Source organism: Macrobrachium rosenbergii, chromosome 14 (genome assembly GCF_040412425.1).
Source record: "Macrobrachium rosenbergii isolate ZJJX-2024 chromosome 14, ASM4041242v1, whole genome shotgun sequence".
NCBI classification, from domain to species: Eukaryota; Metazoa; Arthropoda; class Malacostraca; order Decapoda; family Palaemonidae; genus Macrobrachium; species Macrobrachium rosenbergii.
The window spans coordinates 40,119,218-40,139,770 of record NC_089754.1 but is presented as its reverse complement, the minus strand read 5'-3'; the positions used below and the strand labels follow the sequence as shown (position 1 = coordinate 40,139,770).

Sequence of the window (20,553 nt, the reverse complement as noted above, 5' to 3'; positions counted from 1 at the left end):
CCCTAAGTTAGATTAAGGTTAGAAAGGGTAGTTGTTCTTACAGAAATACAAACCATGTAAGAGTATTCCTAAGTTTTAGTGGAAATTGGTCATTGAAACTTAGTGACAATGTAGTTAACTGATGTATAAGAGAGGTGAAAGGGGGGGAATATGTCACTCAACCGCCGTCATTGAGCTCTTTTTCTTCAGCAGTCTTCCAGGGTGGGAATCTTGCTACACAGTTGCTAAGTGTTTTTATTTTGACTTGTTTACACTGAGGAAATGGTGTTATTAGCAGAGATGTGAATGGCTTGAACGAGTGTAATGGCACTTCATGCCCTACATTGCAGGGTAGATTTTGTGTTGTTATGAGAAGGCCTCAGGAGAGAGGTAGGGTAGAAGAGTTAACTCACCACCTTCCCACTTTTTCCTCAAGTACACTGCTCTCCAGTCCAAGAGCAGGTTAAAATTCGGAGGTGGGAGATCAGTGCACCTACTTTTACTGTCTGCTGATGCTGCAACTGATAGGAATTAAAGACTTACGAGCCTCCAGTAGTGGGTGCCCTTCCTGTGGAAGGTGCTGCAGCAACCATGACTCATCCTCCGAAGAGGGTAAGACATGGGCTAGGGACAATGGCAGGGAGCAAAAGTGCATTCCTTTTTCCTTTTTGTGAGCTCTTCCATTCTCTTCTCACTTTCTCCATCTTCTTCCCATAGGAATAAGAAAGGAGTTTCGAAGACCTTTTGCAAAAAATACTTGTAGGATTTTGAGTTAGCACCTTTACTAGCTCATGGAGGTGAACAGTGTCAGTCCACCAGGTGTTACACATGCTGCAGGTGGGGCTGACACAGGTCTCAGCTACTGGCTTGGTACCCCAGGTCACCCCACTTATTTTGAACATGAGGAATGCTCAGTGTCTTAGACAACCTAACACAAGAAGTTTTATATAAGTAACTTGCCAGGTAACTACATAGCTATTAGGTTCACTTAACCACGGCAGTTCTAAATTTGAAATTTGCTGTAACGCGCTGTTGTTTTAGTGTAGATAACTAAACCCCTCCCACTGCTGGGGAAGAATAGGTACAATAGTGCTGAAGAACCCAATTCATTTCTGCTGGTCAGCAACTATACACGGTTAGTTGAGCAGCTCTGATTTGAATTTCGCCGGATGGTTGTATCTTTCGCCTTTGGTGAAGTATTCATTCGTGTGGGCAGCATGCTATATATTAGCTTAGCTAGTTTATTCAGACTTGTGACTTAGTATGTCAGATTCTAGTGTGTCTAGTATTAGGTATTGCAGCAAAGTCTATAATACTAGACTTACTTCTGCTAAGTGTGACTCACACACTTTGTGTTACATTATAGCGGGCAAATTTGCTAGTTTGAACTTAAATGTGACGAATGCAAAGACTGGGATCAGGGTAAATGGAATGTTTTGGAAGCACATCTAGATAGACTCCAAAGAGACAGACAGAGAAAGGCAGCTGCTAGAGCTGAGGCCAAAGGTTTAGCTAGTCAGGTTTCTACCGAAATCAGATGTTGCTTCTCAGCCTGTGCCTTCTACACCTCTACCTGTGTTCTCCCCGATCACCAGCCCCCCCGACTTTTCCTCAAACTCCGTTACCTGGTTCCCATTCTTCCGAACCCGATGCCATCACCAGCCTAGAAGCTAGAATTGACCAAAAGTTTGGTCTGCTTGTTAATACTGTTGTCCAAATGGGGTCTTTGGTTAAGGCCCTTATGGATCAGGTAAGTGCAATTACTTGTGGTGCAAGTGCAGTGCAAGTGGAGGAGGTGACTACTCGTCTCACTAATGCTCTTAGACAGAAGTCAATGTTAGACTCCCCCAAACCTGGGAGGAAGCAAACCGGAAGTCCAAGGGAGGTCGGTGGGGTTTGCCCCCAGATAGTTGCCCCCTCAACCGAGCCTGTTGATCGAACCCAGGGCTTGGTGGTGGCCATTGGAAAGGCGTTCATACAGTTGTGTATTCTGTCATCCAGTGATTCAGACACCAGTGCGGACAGGGGGCCGCTTCCATTGTGTTCCTTCCAGCTGCCCTGGAAGTTATGATGTCCGCCATCCTGTAGAAGATGTCAGTGTGAAGGTGGAGGAAGTCGCCCTGTGGAAAGTGACGTTCCTGGCCGTTGCAGTAGCTCCTGCCTTCCGAACCGCTGCCACAGCTCCTGCATCAGCTGTCCTGATCATGCCTGCTGCTTCTCCTGGTGGTCGTGTCCTGGGCCACTTCCGTTCTGTTCCTGCCTGACTGCCCTGGAGGTTACCATGTTTCATGTCAACCGTCCTGTAGAAGATGTCGGAGTGGGGGTGAAGGAAGTTGCCCTGTGGAAGTAGCCACCGTCTTCTTCATCCTCTCTTCGATTTCGTCTTCTGCTGCCTCTTCCCTTCCTCTCCCAAGGTCCAAGGGAGTCCCGGGAATCGGACAGACCTCCGTCGGCCGAAGGAGAGGAAGGCTGCTTCTTCCCCTTGATGCCCTTGGACGTCTAGGGACTGCCGCCTTCCGAGGAGGTAGTGGGTCTCTCATTGGCTCTTCCCGACCTTCGGGTTAGGAGGCGTGCAGACCTCAGTTTGTGATCCCATTCCCAGTCCTAGACGTTCTGCCTCTAAGACGGGGGCTGCTTCGGGCGCTCGTTCACGAGCCGCTCCGAATGCTCGAGATTTTATGGAATATCGAGTATCCCAATCTGGTCTGGAGAGTATTTCCTCGGCCCAGTTCAGGAGCAGTGCGAGAGAAAGGGCCGAGGCACCCAGGTGTCTCAGCTCTTCCTGCCAGCACCACAAGCGCTCCTCGAGTGCTTGCCAGTGCTCATTCGGGTTCCCAGCCTGGTGTCTCGATCCTGTTGGTTGGAACACCTGAAGAAGCAGGGAAGAGATTCCCTTCGGGAGACAAGTTTCTCTCGTTGGCTCTTCCTGCCCTCGGGTGGGAACCGATTCGCATTTTCCTGTGGGGTCTGGTGTTTTGGGGGCCACGAGAGTGCCGCCTCGAGAGGCAGCGCCCTCTTTGCCAGTCTTGGAAGTTTGCATCTAAGACTGGTTCTGTGCCTGGCTCTTTCGATCTCTTAGGAAACTTAAAGCAGCCGCTCCTGATTTTTGGGAGTCTCGTGGGTAGCTCAAATTCTATGAATCACGAGAGCTCTCCTGACGAGAGGCACAGGACGAGAGAAAGTGCCGAGACACCCATGTGTCAGGGTGCCGAGATGCCAGGTGTCTCGATACTGCCCGCCAGCTGCTTCGGTTGCTCGGCCGGGTTTCATACTTGTGTCTTGAACCGTGGGGTTCGAGCATGCAGGATAGCAGACACAGAATTCCCCTTTGAACCCTCTTCTTGAGAGGCCTCAGCCTCGAAGGAGTTCAGAGTTTGGGAAACTAGCAGTAGTTCACAGCGGACGAGTTCTGCCCTGTCCATTTCCGATTGTGTTCGCGCGATCGGCTCGGCTTGGCTCGGCCCCTGGTCGTACTTACAAGACTGGCTCAGCTTGCTCGCCCCGCCCAGCCCTTGGTCGCGCTTGTGAGACTGGCTCAGCTCGGTTCAGCTCGCCCCGCCTGCCTCCAGTCCACTGCATACCACCCAGTCTGGATCGCATCCGCATGATCGGCTCAGCTCGGCTCAGCCCCACTCGGTTTTTTCCAAATAGGGTTCTCAGCTCTGTTCGAGTGAACTTTTTGCTCTTCCCCATGTAGCAGTAATCTCCTTCGGTTGATTATCGCTCACTGTCCACCTCCCCTGCTGGTCTTATTGGCAGGACAGGTAGGGGTACTCTTTCTCCTCACCTGTTCTCTTTTCCTCTCAGTTATTCCGAGAGGCGTGAGATGGGCAGAGAGAGGTCTTCGGAGTTCAGCTTCCTGGCGTGCTTTGGGTGTCGGTCCCCTGATTATCTCGTAGTAAGACCAGGTAGCCGAGGAGGGTTTCATGGGATCTGTCAAGGCTCCCTCCAAGGGGAGGGTACAGGAATTTCACGCTTCGGAAGCAGCAAGTGTCTTCCTCTTCAAGTTGCGATCGCCCTCGTTTTTCAGAGAACTTCGCGCCAATTCGTCGGCCCAAGGATCCCCAGGACAGGACCGCGACTCCCCCAGTGAAAAATCTTCATCACTCGCAACCCTTGCAGTTCCCGAGGGGTCGAGAGTGTCAGGGGCCGCCGCGGTCCTTGCTTCCGAGAGCGTTCTCGACCAGATGAACTCTTTTCTTCGGAGAAGGAGTTCATTCAGGTCGAGACACCAAGCTTCTCCCCTGCCTTGACAGAATACGAATTCTTCTTGCCTCGGAGGGTCTGGCCGACTGCAGTTCTGTGGTCAATTCTGGTGCTAAGAAGGACTTTTTTCCAATTCGGATCTCTGGTTTCATAGGTCCCAAGTTGGCTCAACCCTTAGGAATGAACTTTACTTGGTTCTGCCTTTCTCTTGTAGAGATTTGCTAGATACCTCGGTAATCAAGGTTCGTACCAGGGCACTGCCTTGTCCCCTGAACAATGGCCAAGACCTTGGGGTCTTAGTCATCTCGACTCGACCTTGAGTACAAGCCAGCCCCCCCTCAACTCCTAAGAAGTCCCAGGCTTCGATAGAAGATTGTGGAACATAGCCCTCTCGTATCCTTCTAGGAAAGAGCGCATAACTGTGTCGCTTTCCATCCTCTTTCCCATAAGGGAGGAGGGAAGAAGGGAAGAGAGAAAGAAGTATCGACCGGGAAGAAGTTCTCCTACTGCAGATTCCTGGATGAAATGATACTTATCAAGTCTCTGGAGCTAGCAGCGACATTGCCAAGACCTGGAAATGGATTCCTTCAGGAGAAGTATCTATTTCCCTTAGGTCTCGGCAATTCTTTTCATCCTGCTTCCTCTCCCGTGCTCCCGATTCGGAAAATGCCAGCCTGTCTAGAGCTAATTGTCTCGGTATCCTGTCATCTTGCAGAAGCTTCCCCATGGCGGAGAATGGAAGTCTGCTTCCATTCCTCTACCCTTCTTTCCTCTTCAAAGTATGAGGAAGGAATTAGACTAATGCTTGATTGAAGGAACCTTGGAATATGCTTGCATATTCCCCTCACATCGTGTGTCTACCTACGGATTCACCGATCAAGTAATAGGCGCACAGTAAGATTGGCTTGAAGGTGTGGGACCGAGACGATTAGTACCTTCTCATCACCATCCTGGGCTCAAGGCAGCCTTCTGGCCTTCCAAGAATTCAGGATGAATTTTGCGACACTCAGTGGTCTGTTGAACAACAAACCACAATAGTGGCATTTGTCGACAAACAAGAGGGAATCGTTTTTTCCTCCTGTTTCATCTGTCGACATTTGCAGGTACTCGAGTGTTCTATAGCGCACTTGACATCCCAATTAGCCAGATGCATCCCCAGTGGGGATGTATTGGCAGGCAAGCTTGGCCTCGGGTTTGAGTGATCGAAGGGAACATGCTGCTCACTCAAGGATTCATGAAGAGACTGCTCGACTGAGAAATTCCTACCGTCTTTCTGTTGCCTCCCTGCACAAGTCCGTAGTTTTTTTCTTGCTCCTTCATACCAGACTCAGGGGCTGCTACGGCAAGGCATGCTGTCTTTCAGGGAAACTTGATATCTACATTTTTCCCTCTGTATTTGTCTGTTTCGTTAGGAGTCCTCAAGCATTGCTCACCCTGAGTTACAGACAAATGCTGGAGACTTCGCCTCTTGCCTGACCTGATAGCCGAGGCATCGAGAAGAGTTCTACTTGACCCAACCTCCTTCAAACACAATTATAACTTGTAACCCTGTCTATTTGTATCTCTGAATGTTCGTAAGAAGGGTGGTGATTGTAGTAGGTGCTTGGGTATGTGAGTATAACTAAGTTAAATTAATTCTTTCAAGTTTTTGTGATTCTGTGTGAATTTTGTAATAAAGTAGTCATTTTCCTGGTCAAAGGTTAAGAAGAGGAGGTCTGTTCACAGTCGATACAAAATGTGATGGAGTTCAAGCATGACATCACTAAGCAAACGGACAGGCTATTTACCTGTCATTTAGGTCAAGGAAGTGGCAGAAAGGAGAGGTGCAAATGCATTGCTGATTGTACGGATGTCGGTCCAATTCAAGTCAAAGGATGATCTTACTTTTCAAAAGTTTCCTAAAAATGATATCGAAAAAAAATTTATTCATCTTTGTTAAAGAAACGACAAATTCTAAAACCTATTCTTTAAGGATTGGTAGCATCCATTTTGAATTAACTGCTTGTGCAAGCAATATTCAGTATGAATTACTTTAAATCAGATACCAAGATGACTTGTGCATTCATAGTGAATCAGTTTGTTGTTAATTATATATTATACAGTATGATGAGATTTTACTTTTCATAGTGACTATGTTTGTTATTATCATTTATAGTCAAAATTACAAATGATAGATCCATAATTTTCATCTTTGAATTTTAGATGGTAAACAAGGAAAGAGTAAATGTAATGGTATTCTGTTCAGTTAAAGTTTTAATTGCTCATAATAAATCAGTTCATATTAAATATATTACAATAAAACAAATAGTTCCTACTTGATATTTAATATGTTTACTCTCACCATTGATACTGAAATGTTGCAAATGATCAGATGTTATGATTTTCTCTTTACATTTTGAATGGTGTACAAAGATAGAGTAAATGTAATGCAATACTTAGTTATTTCTATTTCAAATAATTACAAGGTATATGTATTTAAATAATTATGAGGTGTGATCATAAAGTATCAGTACTGGTGCTATAAAAAGAAAAATACAACACGTACCATTTTAGCATTTAATTTCATTCGAAGTAGTCCCCTTGGAAAGGCACACACTGTATCTAGTGCTGTTTCCATTGATGGAAGTATTCTTGGAACTGGTTTTTTTGGGATAATCAGCAGCTGCCTTGTCGCATTCACTTGGATCTCCTCGACATCTGAAATCTTCTTTTCAAGTGTGATTTGATTTTTGGAAAGAGGGAAGAGTTTTAAGGGGCGAGATCTGGGGAATATGGTGGCTGTTGGACCTGGGGAATGCTGTGCTTGACCAAAAACTGCTGCACAAGCTACGCTGAATGGGCAAGTGCATTGTCATGGTATGGTTGCCTCACCAGTTGCATGCAATTCTGGCCTTTTCCAATGAATACCATCCCACAAATGCCTCAACACGTCGCAGTAGTACTCCTTGTTTACTGTCTGACCAGGTGGAGCATACCCATGATGAACAATTCCCTTGTGGTCAAATAAAACAATGTTTTTCTCAGTTCTGCTGGTTGCAGGTCTCCCAAAACGTTCACCACTTTCAACATTTTGTCAGCCATCTTGAAAACGTCTGAATCTTTCGTACACTTCTCTCCATAAACTTTTTGCAATCTTGCATATGTCTCTGTGCAGGTATTGCCAAGGCTTTGGCAAAATTTGATGTAGATTCTCTGCTCAGTTTTCTCCATCATAGTCAGTGCAACAACCACATACTACAGTACTGTATGTATGTTCCTGCCAAGCATGCTGTAAAGAGCAGAAGTGAGCTAGGACGCTAAAAAGTTAAGTGTGCACAGTGGTGGTCAAGGTTAATCTGTGCCAAGTGGCCTCATTCCGCATATTTTAGCTCCTTTTTGATCACAGCTCATATAGGCTATGTGCAGACATTTCAGAAGATTTCTTATAAAGCTAACTAACATCACCAAAGTGGTTTAGGAGATCTTTCTGTTGTCAGACTTAAAAGATAGTAACTGGATTAGAACTCTGGATCATGGGATGAAAATATAAAATTTCCCCTTTTTTATTTTTTTTTATAATCTATTTTTTATTTTTTTTTATAATCTATTTACAATACCTGGCCAGTACAAGCTGACAAGATGAATTAATAGAACGGGGTTTTCTTATATTTGTATGAACCATGTACGTAAGTAGTTGCAATGCCCAACTATTTACGTTTTGCAGTTGGTCATGTTATAGTAATCTACCCGCATTAGGAGTTGTACTTTTATAATACAGTACTGATTGTTTCTTAAACATATCTTTATATTAAAATGAAATGTTATGCGAGTAAAATAAATAATAAATTGCCCTATTACTGGGGTACCTTTATAAACAGTCAAGCTATATTCCATTTGCTTATCACATCTCTGCATTGTTAGTCATTAAGCCATATATGTTACCATACTGTTAGCTACTAGTTTTTCATAAATATTGGGTAAAGCCAAAATAAGATTAAAATCTTTTGGTTTACATGCTTTTGAGGCTTTTCCTACCCATTCACCTCTTGATGTGGTTGTAGCTCTGCCCACATGAGCATGAACAGACCTCTTTCTTTGAACATGGTCCTGGCTTTGTTGACTGAAGAAATGTATTATATTCATTGTAGAGGAATCAGATTATTCTTGTGAGTTTGGTTTTGGGGGATACCTTTGTCATTTGTAAAGGCAAGACAAATGAACATGGATCTTCTATGTTTGGTTTTGGAGGACACATGTGTCATTTGTAAAGGCAAGACAAATGAACATGGATCTTCTATGTTTGGTTTTGGAGGACACGTGTTTCATATGTAAAGGCAAGACAAATAAACATTGAACTTCAGTGTTTGCTTGTGGAGGATACTGGTATCATATAAAGATGGATCTTTTATGTTGGTTTTTGGAAGATACCCGTGTCATTTGTAAAGGCAAAACAAATAAGCATGGATCTTCTATGATTGGTTTTAGAGGATACCAGTGTCATTTGTAAGGGCTGGAGAAATATATATGGTCCTTCTTTGTTTGGTTTTGGAGGGTATCAGTGTAATTTGTAAAGGCTGGACAAACAAATATGGACCTTCTGTATTTAGTTTTAGAGGATACTTGTGTCATTTGTAAAGGCTGGAAAAAATAAACAAAGACCTTCTATGTTTGGTTTTGGAGGATACCTGTGTCATGTGTAAAGGCAAGGCAAATAAATATGGATCTTCCGTGTTTGGTTTTTGATGATACTTTTGTCATTTGTAAAGGCTGGAAAAATAAACATAGACCTTCTATGTTTGGTTTTGGAGGATATCTGTCATATTTGTAAAGTTGCGGCAAATAAACATGGTTCTTCTAAGTTTGGTTTTGGAGGATACCTGTGTCATTTGTAAATGCTGGACGAATAAATATGGACCTTCTGTGTGGTTTTGAAGGATAACTGTGTTAGTTGTAAAGGCTAGACAAATAGACATGGACATTTTGTGGTTGGCTTTGGAGGATACCTGTGTCATTTGTAAACGCTGGACAAATAAATATTGGCCTTCTGTGTTTGGTTTTGGAGGATACCTGTATTATTTGTAAAGGCTAGACAAATAGAAATGGGCATTGTACGTTTGGTTTTGGAGGATATCTGTGTCATTTGTAAAGGCAATGACAAATAAACATGGATCTATATGTTTGGTTTTGGAGGATATCTGTATTATTTGTAATGGGAAAACAAATAAACATGGATGTTTTATGTTTGGTGTTGGAGGATATCTGTGTTTGTAAAGGCAATGACAAATAAACATGGATCTACTATGTTTGGTTTTGGAGGATACCTGTATTATTTGTAATGGGAAAACAAACATGGACGTTTTATGGTTGGGTTTGGAGGATACCTGTGTCATCTGTAAAGGCAAGACAAATAAACATGGACCTTCTACATTTGGTTTTGGAGGATACCTGTGTCATTTGTATAGGCTGGACAAATAAACTTCGGCCTTGTATGTTTAGTTTTGGGGGATACCTGTGTAAATTGTCAAGGCGGGAAAAATAAACATGGATCTAGTATTTTTGCTTTTGGAAGATACCTGTCATTTGTAAATGCTGAAATAATGAACATGGACCTTGTATGTTCAGGTCTGGAGGATGCCTATGTCATTTGTAAAGGCTGGACAAGTAAGTGTGGACCTTTTATGAAGTTTGTCTGGCATATTCTAATAATACATTTGATTGTAATGGTTTCCAAGTTGGAAGGATAGGTTGCATGTGACAGCTTCTTTCCATGCCAGGAGATGAGGTCTACATATATTGAGAATAACATATATTCAGTTAATGTGACAGGTATTAGAGCTTCTGTTTGAAGTTATTGGCTGCCATGATGTATCTGCTTTGACTTAGCCAACCCAACCATGACCTCACCAAAGTTGATTGGTTTTCCAGCATCAGGTCCGTGGTAGCTTCAATTTGGAGTAATGTTTCCAAACTATATGTCATCACTGGTCCGATTGCAGTACAGTAGATCTTTTCAGTTTTTTTGGCATTCATTTATCTCACACACACACACCTTGCCACCTCCATCCATTTCCCCAAGGTGCTCATGTCCTGCTTTCAGCCTCCTTTGTGGCTTAAAGTGTATCCTAAATACATAAAATTCTGTTTTAAACCTAGGCCTCTTCTAGCCTCTATAAATAGCCTATCCCTTCCCTGCTTGTTAGTCAACATAACCTCACTTTTTCCACAGTTATCTTCATACCACTCCATTCAGAGGTTCCTGCAACACACTTACCTTTGGCAATGGTGTTAGTGCAGCTCACAAAATTATTAAGATTCAGTGGTGAAGAGAAGAAAGAAAAACAAATTGTCAAAAGGAGGGATGGGTCAATAATAACATCAGAAGAAGAAAGACAGTGCAAGGCACAAAATTTATTGTTATGAAGAAGGGATGAGGGGGGGATACTTTGATTGATATACTGTATGTATAAGAACTGCTGAACGCTTGAATGCTTTTGTGAATGATTTCAGTTCTTGAAAAGGAGTAAATAATAAAAGAAATTTAAGGAGATTGAAATTACTAGGTTATGATGGAATCACTTGCAGAGATATTTGAAGCTGAAACTAAATTGTCTCGTATACGTACTTACTAGCCACTATATCATTCCGATGAAATATATAAAGCTAATGGAAATTATCCATGAATGAAATGAATGCAGAGTTGTTGATGAGGTCTTTTCAAGCAAATTTACAGTAAATTGTGGGATGCAACGAGGAAATTTATTTCACCTTTGCTATTTGCCCTTCCCAGATTTTATTATAAAAAAAGTGGTTGCAGATAGAAAGGGTTTAGGCTGGAGTAATTATAAAAATTGGACTGACTTAGAATATGCTGTCTTAATCAGCAGAGCCCCACAAAATATGTAATTCTTGCTAAATAGAATGCATCATATATTGATAGAGAAGGGACTCCAAATAAATAGAAGACTTACATAATCAGGACAGAGTATGCACAAAGGGATGAAGTATTAGACAGAAATGATGGATGAAGTTGAATCTTTCAAATATTGCATAAAAGAACAATGGTACCATACACTAAAAGCTCATTATCACATTTCATCTATGTTCTTTTTTGTTCTCTCCCCTTTGAGCTAGTGGACATCCACTTATCCCCACTTGTATTTTTACCCGCCATTACAGAAGAAGCCCACAAGACTGCCATGCCCAAGTAGAAATCAGAGAAGGGGATCTTGTTTCTGTCAAACGAGAGAGAAAGAACTCAGCCATTAGTTTATACAGGTCTTATGCTCTTTGTATCTTATACTTGTTGGTCAGTGCATAAAGCTTATTCAAGGATGAAATGTAATATAAATGAGAAATTCTGTTTCAGAGCTGCTCTACGTACCTACATAGAAACCTCAAGTAGTTAATCCAGCCCCCTTATATTCTGAGCCCATAACCTGTTAATTTTACGTATTTGTGTTGTTTCATCTTTCTTTGTTATCGCAACATTTGCCTTAAAATATATAAGGTAGAGTTTATGTCTTTTTTCCCAATACTGGCTAATTATTTTGAGTAGTAATGCTGCTACATTCTAGTTATTCTGTAATAGTAATAGCTTAGTAAGACAATAGAAACAAGTACTGGTGGTAGTAGTAGTAGCAACAACAGCAATGATACTTGTATAAACTATGTTACAAAGATGAGTGAAATAGTTATTTGAAGTAGGTTTATTATTCCAATTTGAAATGTTCAAAGAGCATGATGTGCCTGTATTGATACTAGATTGTATGAATGAATTGATTCCATTATGTATATCATTGCTGTATATCTTGTTTTTGTTTAAAAAAAAATAGAAACTAAGTGAAACTATTTTCTGTAGGGTGCAATGTACAGCCCAAGAAAGGATGGAAGCCTGCCCCCTGTCAAGTGACCAGACATTCTCCTCAAAAAGAACTGGCACTAATACGCAGCTTGCATATTCAACCTTGGTGAAATGTGACTCACCCATACTTCTTGCCTTGTGATGTGGATCAGGAGCCACGTGCAATTATTGGTAATGTCTTGATTACATTTTTAGTTATAAAACAAATCCATGTTGCATAGACATGAAAGTAGCTAATATTACTGGCAATCAGCTTGATTGTTCCACAGACCTTGACTGGTGTTTTGAACCCAAAACCAACTTCAAGAATTGGAGCTCACGTGGAGTGTTTCCCGTAAATGTTACATTTGATGATTGTATGGATTGAATCCTTTGTGAGATTGATTGGATAAAAAAATTAGAAGTTTGTCACCATCAGGCTTCTCTTGAAAGAACTAATTACAAGATCAGATGTACAACGAAATGGTATTTGTCTATGCTATGTTTATTGGAAGTGATGCTTTAATACAGAGTAGCTGCAGCAAAAAGTATGATGTCCCGTGTTAGCTTGATAGAAAATAATGGAGCAAATTGAGTCCGCAATAAAATCAGTTGAACAAATATGGAAGTTGAAAGCTAAAAAACAGAATATTATCAGTGATGCTGGGACTTCTGCAAGTGTTCGTACCACAAGTAATTTGCAACAGATGCCAAGTGTGACCTTTTCTTCGCAACATTATGGACAGACCAAATAAGTCAAACATTTCTTCATTGCCCCCTGACAGTGTAGCTAAACTGAGAAAACTTATAAGTGAGAGTGGAATGGTGTCTGTAAGCCGTGGAACTGAACTAGTGCCTGTAATTCAGAACATTGAGGAAAATCAAGCAATTTTGCTACATCATTCAATAATTCCAGTAAGAAACAGTGGAAAGATAAGAGTGATGGTGGAATTGGCAGGGTGAGGATATGGCGTGTCAACATGTTCTGGTTCATTGCCGAGTAAACTGGAAGCAGATTTGTGTTGTGAAATTGACCTCCAGTTCAAAAGCGTTACATGATGGTGTAATTCATAGTGATACACAGTTAATTTTACCTGGTCTGAGATGTTCTAACAACAGTCAAACATCCCAGACTACTATGTTGCAAAATAATTCACAGGTAGCCTTACCTATGGAAAGGTTTTCATGCAATACACCAGCAGCTCAGTCTGTTGAAGAACAAAGTAATACACAGGCAGCGTTACCCAAGAATAAGGTATTTTGCAGTATGACAGTACGTCAGACTATTACAAAAGAAAGTCAAATGCAGGCAGTTATAACCAAAAATAAGCCATGTTGTTCACCATTGCAGAATGGTCTAGTTCAAAGTAATACACAGGTAATTTTACCTAGTGTGGCTTTTTCTGACAATAGTACTATGTCCCAGAATGTTCCAGTACAAAATAATATACTGGTAGCTGTACCAAATAATATTTCTTCTTGCACTGTGCAAAACCAATTGAACTGTGGCCAGCAGATTACACAAGGTAGTAAAAAGCTTGAACAAGTTAGTACACAGGCAGCTCCACGTAGAGATAAATTCTCTTGCAAAATGATGGTACCTCAGACTAGTGCAGCAGAAAATGACATGAAGGCACCTTTAACCAAGAATAAGCCTTGTAGTTTTCCAATGCATGATGATCTAGTTCAAAGTAATACACGTATAATTATACCTGGTGTGGTTTTTTTGATAATAGTACAACATTCCAGAATGTTCTAGTGCAAAGTAATATACTGGCAGCTTTACCAAACAATAATTTTTCTTGCAGTATGCCTTCTCAGGACCCACAAAATCAGCCAAAATATGTCCTGGTGATTGGAAAAACTACCCGGCAGATTACACAAGCTAGTAAAGCGCTAGAACAAAATAACACAAAGGCAGCTTCATCTACATTAAAATTTTCTTGCAAGATGAAGGTACCTCAGGCTAGTGTAGAAGAAAGTGCCAAGCAGGTACCTTTACCTAAGAATAAGCCTCGTAGTGTGTCATTGCATGATGGTCTAGTTCAAAGTACTACACATGTAAGTTTACCTGATGTGGCTTTTTCTGAAAACAGTACAGCATCCCAGAATGTTCTACTACAAAATAATACACTGGCTTCTTCACCCAGGTATAAGTTTACTTGCAGTATGAAAGTACCTCGGACTATTACAAAAGAAAGTAACATGCAGGCACCTTTGCCCAAGAATAAGCCTTGCGGTTTACTATTTCATGATGGCTTATCTCCAAGTAATCCACAGGTAATTTTACCTGGTGTTGCTTCTTCAGATAATAGTCTAATGTTCCAGAATATTCCAGAACAAAATAATGTACAGGCAGCTTTACCCAAGAATAAGTTCTCTTGCAGTATGCCTTCTCAGGACCCACAAAATCATTTGAAATGTGTCCCTTTGTTACTAAAACCTACCCAGCAGATTACACAAGCTAGTAAAGAAAGTACAGAGTTAGTATCCTTAGATATTGCTGGAAAATTTCAGCAATGGAGAACTACACTGTCCACCCATCCTGTTGACAGGAGAGATGGGCAAGATGTAAAGGAAAATAAATCTTTAAAATCAGGAGAGACACCATCTGAATCAGACTGTGTATCCCTTTCTTTAAGTAATGCTTGCTCAAGTAATAGTGAAAAGAATATTTCAATAATGAAACCACATGTAGATAATAATATCCTGCAGTTAAAGGCCAGTACAAAGGACGTGATTGAAAATGAAGAAGTCTCGTATGAACAAGAGGTCAGTAGCATCACTGGTTTTGATACAGATGAAGTATTAGTTACTTATGAATGTATAAGAAATGCTAACAAATATATAGATGTTGTGTGTCACGTTTGTGCTTCAGTCGTCAGTGTTGAAAAAATGTTGAGTATGCATCTTTTATTTGGTCATCTTAAATGCAAGAACTGTGACTTAGAAGTAGCTGGTTGTAGTATGATGAAAACATGTTTTTATAGAAATTCATTTTGTAGAGGAAACAAACAGCAAGGAAAACATGATTTTACAGTTTGGTGCAGTGATGTTATTGAGTATATACTTTATCACCTGAAGAAGGATTTAATAATCAAAAACTTTTGTAAGTATGATAGAAACATCCCTGTATGCGACAATGATTTGTACAGTGAATTACAAGATTATGTTGGAAAACTTGCAATCTTGAGAAAATGCTGTCCTTGGAATTCAGCTTTACATGAATGTGATCAGTACATCTTGTCACAGAAGATGTCAAGAAAAATTTATTCAGTAAGTAACGCTAATACACATCCCACAGATTCTGCAATAGAAAATAGAAGAAAAGCAGATTTGCTGAGTTTCCAAGACAGTCGTTCATTGGAATTGATTTGTAAGAAAAATGAAACTGTAAAAGATTTTGAAAGAGATAAAGCTGAATTTGTTAGGGTTACAAGAAAGAGAGGTGGGCCCTGTTTAGCTGTTAGAGACTGGGATTTTCCTAAGGACAAAAGGTATCTGAAAATATCAATCACAGGAAAACATTTTAGCTGTCCAGAGGAATGTCCTGAGTGTTATTTTGCTATATGTCCCTCAAGATTCATCATGAAAGTAAATGACTTTACCCTGAAATATACATGTGTTGAGTGCCATCTCCCTATATTTTTTGTATTTGAACCAGATGAAGAAAAATATAAGAAAAGGAAGAGAGTAAAGTAAATATGAAGGTTGGAGATATAAAATTGATAGGTGTTGTTGTACAAAGTGCTGTGTTAGAGATTGTTGAATTTTGTAGCTCATTTTTATAATCTCTTGATGCAATAACTTGTTTTGCAATTGCATATATATTGTACAGTATCTACTGTATATGAAAATATATTTTTGTATGAATTATTTACAGTATCACTTGAAGAAATTACTGTTTTGCCATGCACATATAATATCTATATGAATATATTTATTTTTTTTTATGAATTCTTCATATGCCCAGCCAGTTCCAGAAGACATTGAGAATTCTTGAGCAAAAACTGTCAAGTTCCAATGTCTAGTTCTCCAGAATAAATGGTTATGTGTTTGGTTAGAGAACTGAATAAAATAGTAGCTGAAATTGTTAAAAAATGTATAATTAAAATATGTGTTCTAGAAAGAATGTGTTTTTGCTCCAGCAGCTTCCTTTTTAGCTAGTCCTTGTTCTCAAGTCCAGAATCTTCAGATATGCTTTTTATAAAGTTCGTAAACTGGGTTGATCATGTGGGGGTGCTCACGATTTTTGCTTGGTGTCTCTCTACATCTTGGTTTTTGATTGGACACAAGGCTTTTTGCCCTGCAGCATTCATCGTTGATACTGGTATATGGCCAACAGCCTTACGTTTTTGTCCTTTACATTTTTGTTTCTGGTTATAGCTTTCATATTAGTGCTTGACATTAGTAGGTTCTTGTATAGTGTATACAGTATGAGTATAGTTCTAAATTAAGATACTCCTTTCAGGTTTCTTTTTTTATTCTGTGTGAATTTTGTAGTGTAGTACAGAAGTAATTGTCCTGGTCATGTTTAAGAGGAGGTCTGTTCACAGTTGATCCAAAATGCGAATGAGTTCACGAATGACGTCACTATGCAAACGGGCAGGCTACTTACCTGCCATTTAGGTCAAGGAAATATAGCAGAAAGAAGAGGTGTACATGCATTCAAGATTTTATATTTGGTATTCACATTTATTTTGGATATCATCTTTATAGAATTACTGTATGCCGATTATATGTGCACTATATAGATTTAACCCCATTGTGAATCAAAAGATTGATCTTACTTTTCATAAGTTTCTTAAAAAGGAGGAACTCCAAAAGAAATGGATTCATCTGTGTCAAAGAAAAGACAAATTCAATAATGGATTCTTCAAGGATTTGTAGTGTCCATTTTGAATGAACTGCTTTGCAAGCATCATTATTATAATTTCTAGCATACACTAAACTGAACTCAACACTTGTCATTTAAAACAGAATTATATACAAAATGCATTGCTTTGTAAAATCATACTAATGTAGTTGACAAGTCGAGGAGCTAATGCATACAGTAGATGGCTTTCCACAGAAATAACAGTAGTACACTATATCCATTACAACTCTTTACTATTTATCCCTATGAACAGAAATTGCAATGTGATTATGAATAATTTGGGGAAAAAATCAAACAGCATTCTAACACATCATGAAATATAAGACATTAAAACGTAGAATATTGTAAAAGTTGCAAGTATACAGATGAGCTAGCATAGTACCGAGTACACTTTAATCTTAATAACAGTAGAGAAAGGATTAAGTTCATTCAATTAAATGTTCAATTCATTTAAGAATAACTGAGTGATCTGTATGTTTTGCTTTCATGTTTCTACAGTTAGCTCATCATTTCTTCCCAACTTCGACTACCCTTTTCATGGTGAGTGGTGCATATGAAAATGGCTATTGAGGTGCTGTATTGCACGGAGCTCAAAGATTAAGAATGATAATGCATAAAAAATCAGTGCAAAGGAGAACTCTGAATTAGTATTAGATTTTTATGGTTAGATCCCCTATATAGTACTGTATTCCAAAGTATACCACAGATACTTGTTACCCCTGGATCACAAACACTAGTCACCTGAAATCAATACATACTGGTTTATATTTTGCTGTGTCTGCTGTGAAGACTCAAATCTTTTGTTTTCTTTTTTTGTGACTACAAGAAGTTAGTTAACTATTATGTTTTGTTTTATGATTTTAGGGGGTTGCATATCTTGTGTAGTATTATCTCCCATTTGGTTTGTAAAAGTGATTTATTTGGTTCGTTGAGTGTTTATCTCTTTGCTGATATATTTCATCATATGGTATAAAAGTGATGGATATGATTTTAGTGCTTTCTGTTTCAAAACACAGTAATATGGCTTGTTGTTAGTGCAGTATGGAAAAAATAACCTTTACCTGTTAGAAATATGAATATTTTTGGTTAGTTACGTGATCCCACTAAAGCTAATATATACAGGAATAGGTTTACAATGTCCAAGTACAAATTGAGAGCAGCAAAGACATATTCCTCAGGTGAAAGGGCTATTCTGTGTTTTCCTCCAAGAATGAGTTGCGTATCAAAAACAATGTACGCACTAAAGAGAAGAGCCCCCAGTGATGCATAAGCCATCTGTGCGATGTAGCTCTGGAAGATTCCAGCAAGTATACCAAACATTATAAGGCTAAGGAGTAGAGCCATCAGTAATCCTCCTTTCATAGTGAAGTCATACTTTGACTGAAATACAGAGAAAAGTTAGCAGTTAATTTAATGTGCTTTGAAGTGGATAAGAAATGTATTGGAATATTGCCCTGTACTTACATTCTTATAAAGTATTACCTGTACTGAAATATTAGCAGGCTTGCTGAAGCAAGAAAAGTTGCTGAAAGAAAAAGATATAGTTTTCATTATTTGCCATTTCAAAAATTGTGCATACAGAAATTCTGACAAAATAATAAGGTGGAGTACCACAGGAAAATGCTAAACAGTATCAATGGCGAAAATTATTTGTAATGTAGAACATATTTTATTAATGTCTTTGTTGCCAATCTTTTAGAAACTGCGTGTGAACCACTAGTTACTTGATGCAAACAACATAGTTTTTGAATGAAGTTGAGGAACCACAAGCTTGGGGAAACTTCAATACTCTTGATCAGAAGTACGTTTCCATAGCAGTATCAGAATAAGACCCATGGTAACTGAATTTGTTTTAAAAAATGGAACGACATGTTTCTCCCCAAGCTTGATATACTTGTTTGTTAGACTCCGCAGTTATTTCCTTTCTCTACGGGTATCATTTTGTTTTGTCCAGTACATACAGTATACTGTATAGTTATGTTGTAAGCATGTCATATGTGCTGCTATGTACACTGTGTACAGTTGCTCTGGAAAATTCTGGTAAATTTTTCAGGGCATTTGAGACATGAGTTTACAAAACAGTAACTGGTAACTTTCAAGAGCCCATACCTCACATCCCCTGACAGTGACATAAGAGTATCACTCAGACTGTCACCAGGTCATATGGAGCCTGCTACAGGAAAACATACTCATAGAAGTGAGTGCAGGTTTTTTTTATCTTATCAAATTTTTCTTGTTTTTCCTTTTGTTCTTATTGTTTTTAATTGATACCAATATTATGGGAGGATTTCTCTTTGAATATGATTGGAGATTTATTTTGCATGCTTTTTTGAATACCTGCTAATATAATAAATTTTCAGATACACAACATAATTTCTTGAGCGTTATTTTCCCTGACCATGAAACTTAATGTAAAAAACATGGGTCCCAAGGCACTGCATACTCTGGAAGGACAATTTTCTTTACTTCTTTGAATAACTTTCACAAGATGAAGTCTTCACACTCCAAATTTTTAGCTGGATATAAACACGGTCTAGTTCTTTGTTTCAGATGTTGTACTTCTCTGGAAGCAACTTTGAAGGGAGGCCATCACTTCCAATGTATGTCCAACAGTGCAGAGGCAAAATTTCCCAGGAAAACTATAAAAATTCAGCATTTTTATCAGAGGCTGGGAACCCAGTACTTCATAGGCTACCAGCAGTTTCACTGGGTCTAATGTCGAGATCCAGCACCAATGATCTCGTTCCTCCAATGACAGGGGTCATTGGATGAATGAATATAATTTATTCATGCCTCTTTTGAATTCCATCATGCCCACTGCAGAACTGGAACTCATCTAGAAAAATTGCTGAAAGAACTGGCAATTGTCCCATTGTCAACCTACAGCAGTCATACCACTGATAAATCTCTTGCAGGGATGAGTAAGGATAAAGCCCACCTCTGATATCAAAAGTCACACCAGCAGCATGCCCCCTAAGCAGTGCCTTGAAAACTCATGCATACACACCCAATTCAGCCTGAGCTAGACAAAAATAGTAGCCTAACTGTGTGTTTACTTATTAGCAAGTTGCTAGTTTCATATAGCCTGTAGATTTAAGTGTGATTATAAAAATCATTAGCTAATACCGTATACTAGGCTAAGAAATAAAAATAAGCCTAGGAGTACATATAAACAGTATTCTAGGACTAATAACATCAGTAAGGGAAGTCTAAGAGTACATATAAACAGTATTCTAGGATCAATAATGTTGGTAAGGTTTTACGAAGCCTATACCCTTACAGGTGATACAAACCTAGAACAGGCAATAGCCTAACTAGATTAAGTAGAAATCCCTTATTAAGGGAATGTTCCTACTGTTAATTTAGAAACAGCAAGCCTGAGTATCAGATAAAAAGGTAGTCTCGGCCACATAAAACAAAAAACCAGATTATAAGAGGATTAATTTTTGTGTAGCATATATCCTTAGGTTTTTAATTAAACCTAGAAACAGAAACAGCTTCGAATAGGTTAAGCGAGAATCCTTTAAGATAGCTATGCTTAGACTAGCGTAGATTATACTAGAAGGATTAACCTAAGCCATATGTAACAGTAGCTTGTGTTAGATATTAAACAAATTAGTTTATAGAAGATTAGTCCATATGGCATGACAATTTAGAATTAAAATTTCACATA

General features: G+C 39.5%; 2 protein-coding genes across 4 annotated transcripts in view; one reads left to right on the top strand and one right to left on the bottom strand.

Moving 5' to 3' along the window:
* LOC136845985 (uncharacterized) overlaps positions 1-19,253 on the top strand; it is a 20,525-nt gene extending 1,272 nt beyond the window's left edge. The window contains exon 2 of the mRNA XM_067116554.1: positions 12,023-19,253. Within this exon, the coding sequence (XP_066972655.1) occupies positions 13,814-15,706 (1,893 nt within the window). The 5' untranslated portion in view covers positions 12,023-13,813 and the 3' untranslated portion in view covers positions 15,707-19,253. The remainder of the gene's footprint in view (positions 1-12,022) is intronic.
* Positions 16,668-20,553, bottom strand: part of LOC136845986 (protein lifeguard 1-like) — a 35,568-nt gene continuing 31,682 nt past the window's right edge. For all 3 annotated transcript variants that reach the window (XM_067116557.1, XM_067116555.1, XM_067116556.1), the window contains one exon: positions 16,668-18,260. In XM_067116557.1, the coding sequence (XP_066972658.1) occupies positions 17,967-18,260 (294 nt within the window). In that variant the 3' untranslated portion in view covers positions 16,668-17,966. The remainder of the gene's footprint in view (positions 18,261-20,553) is intronic.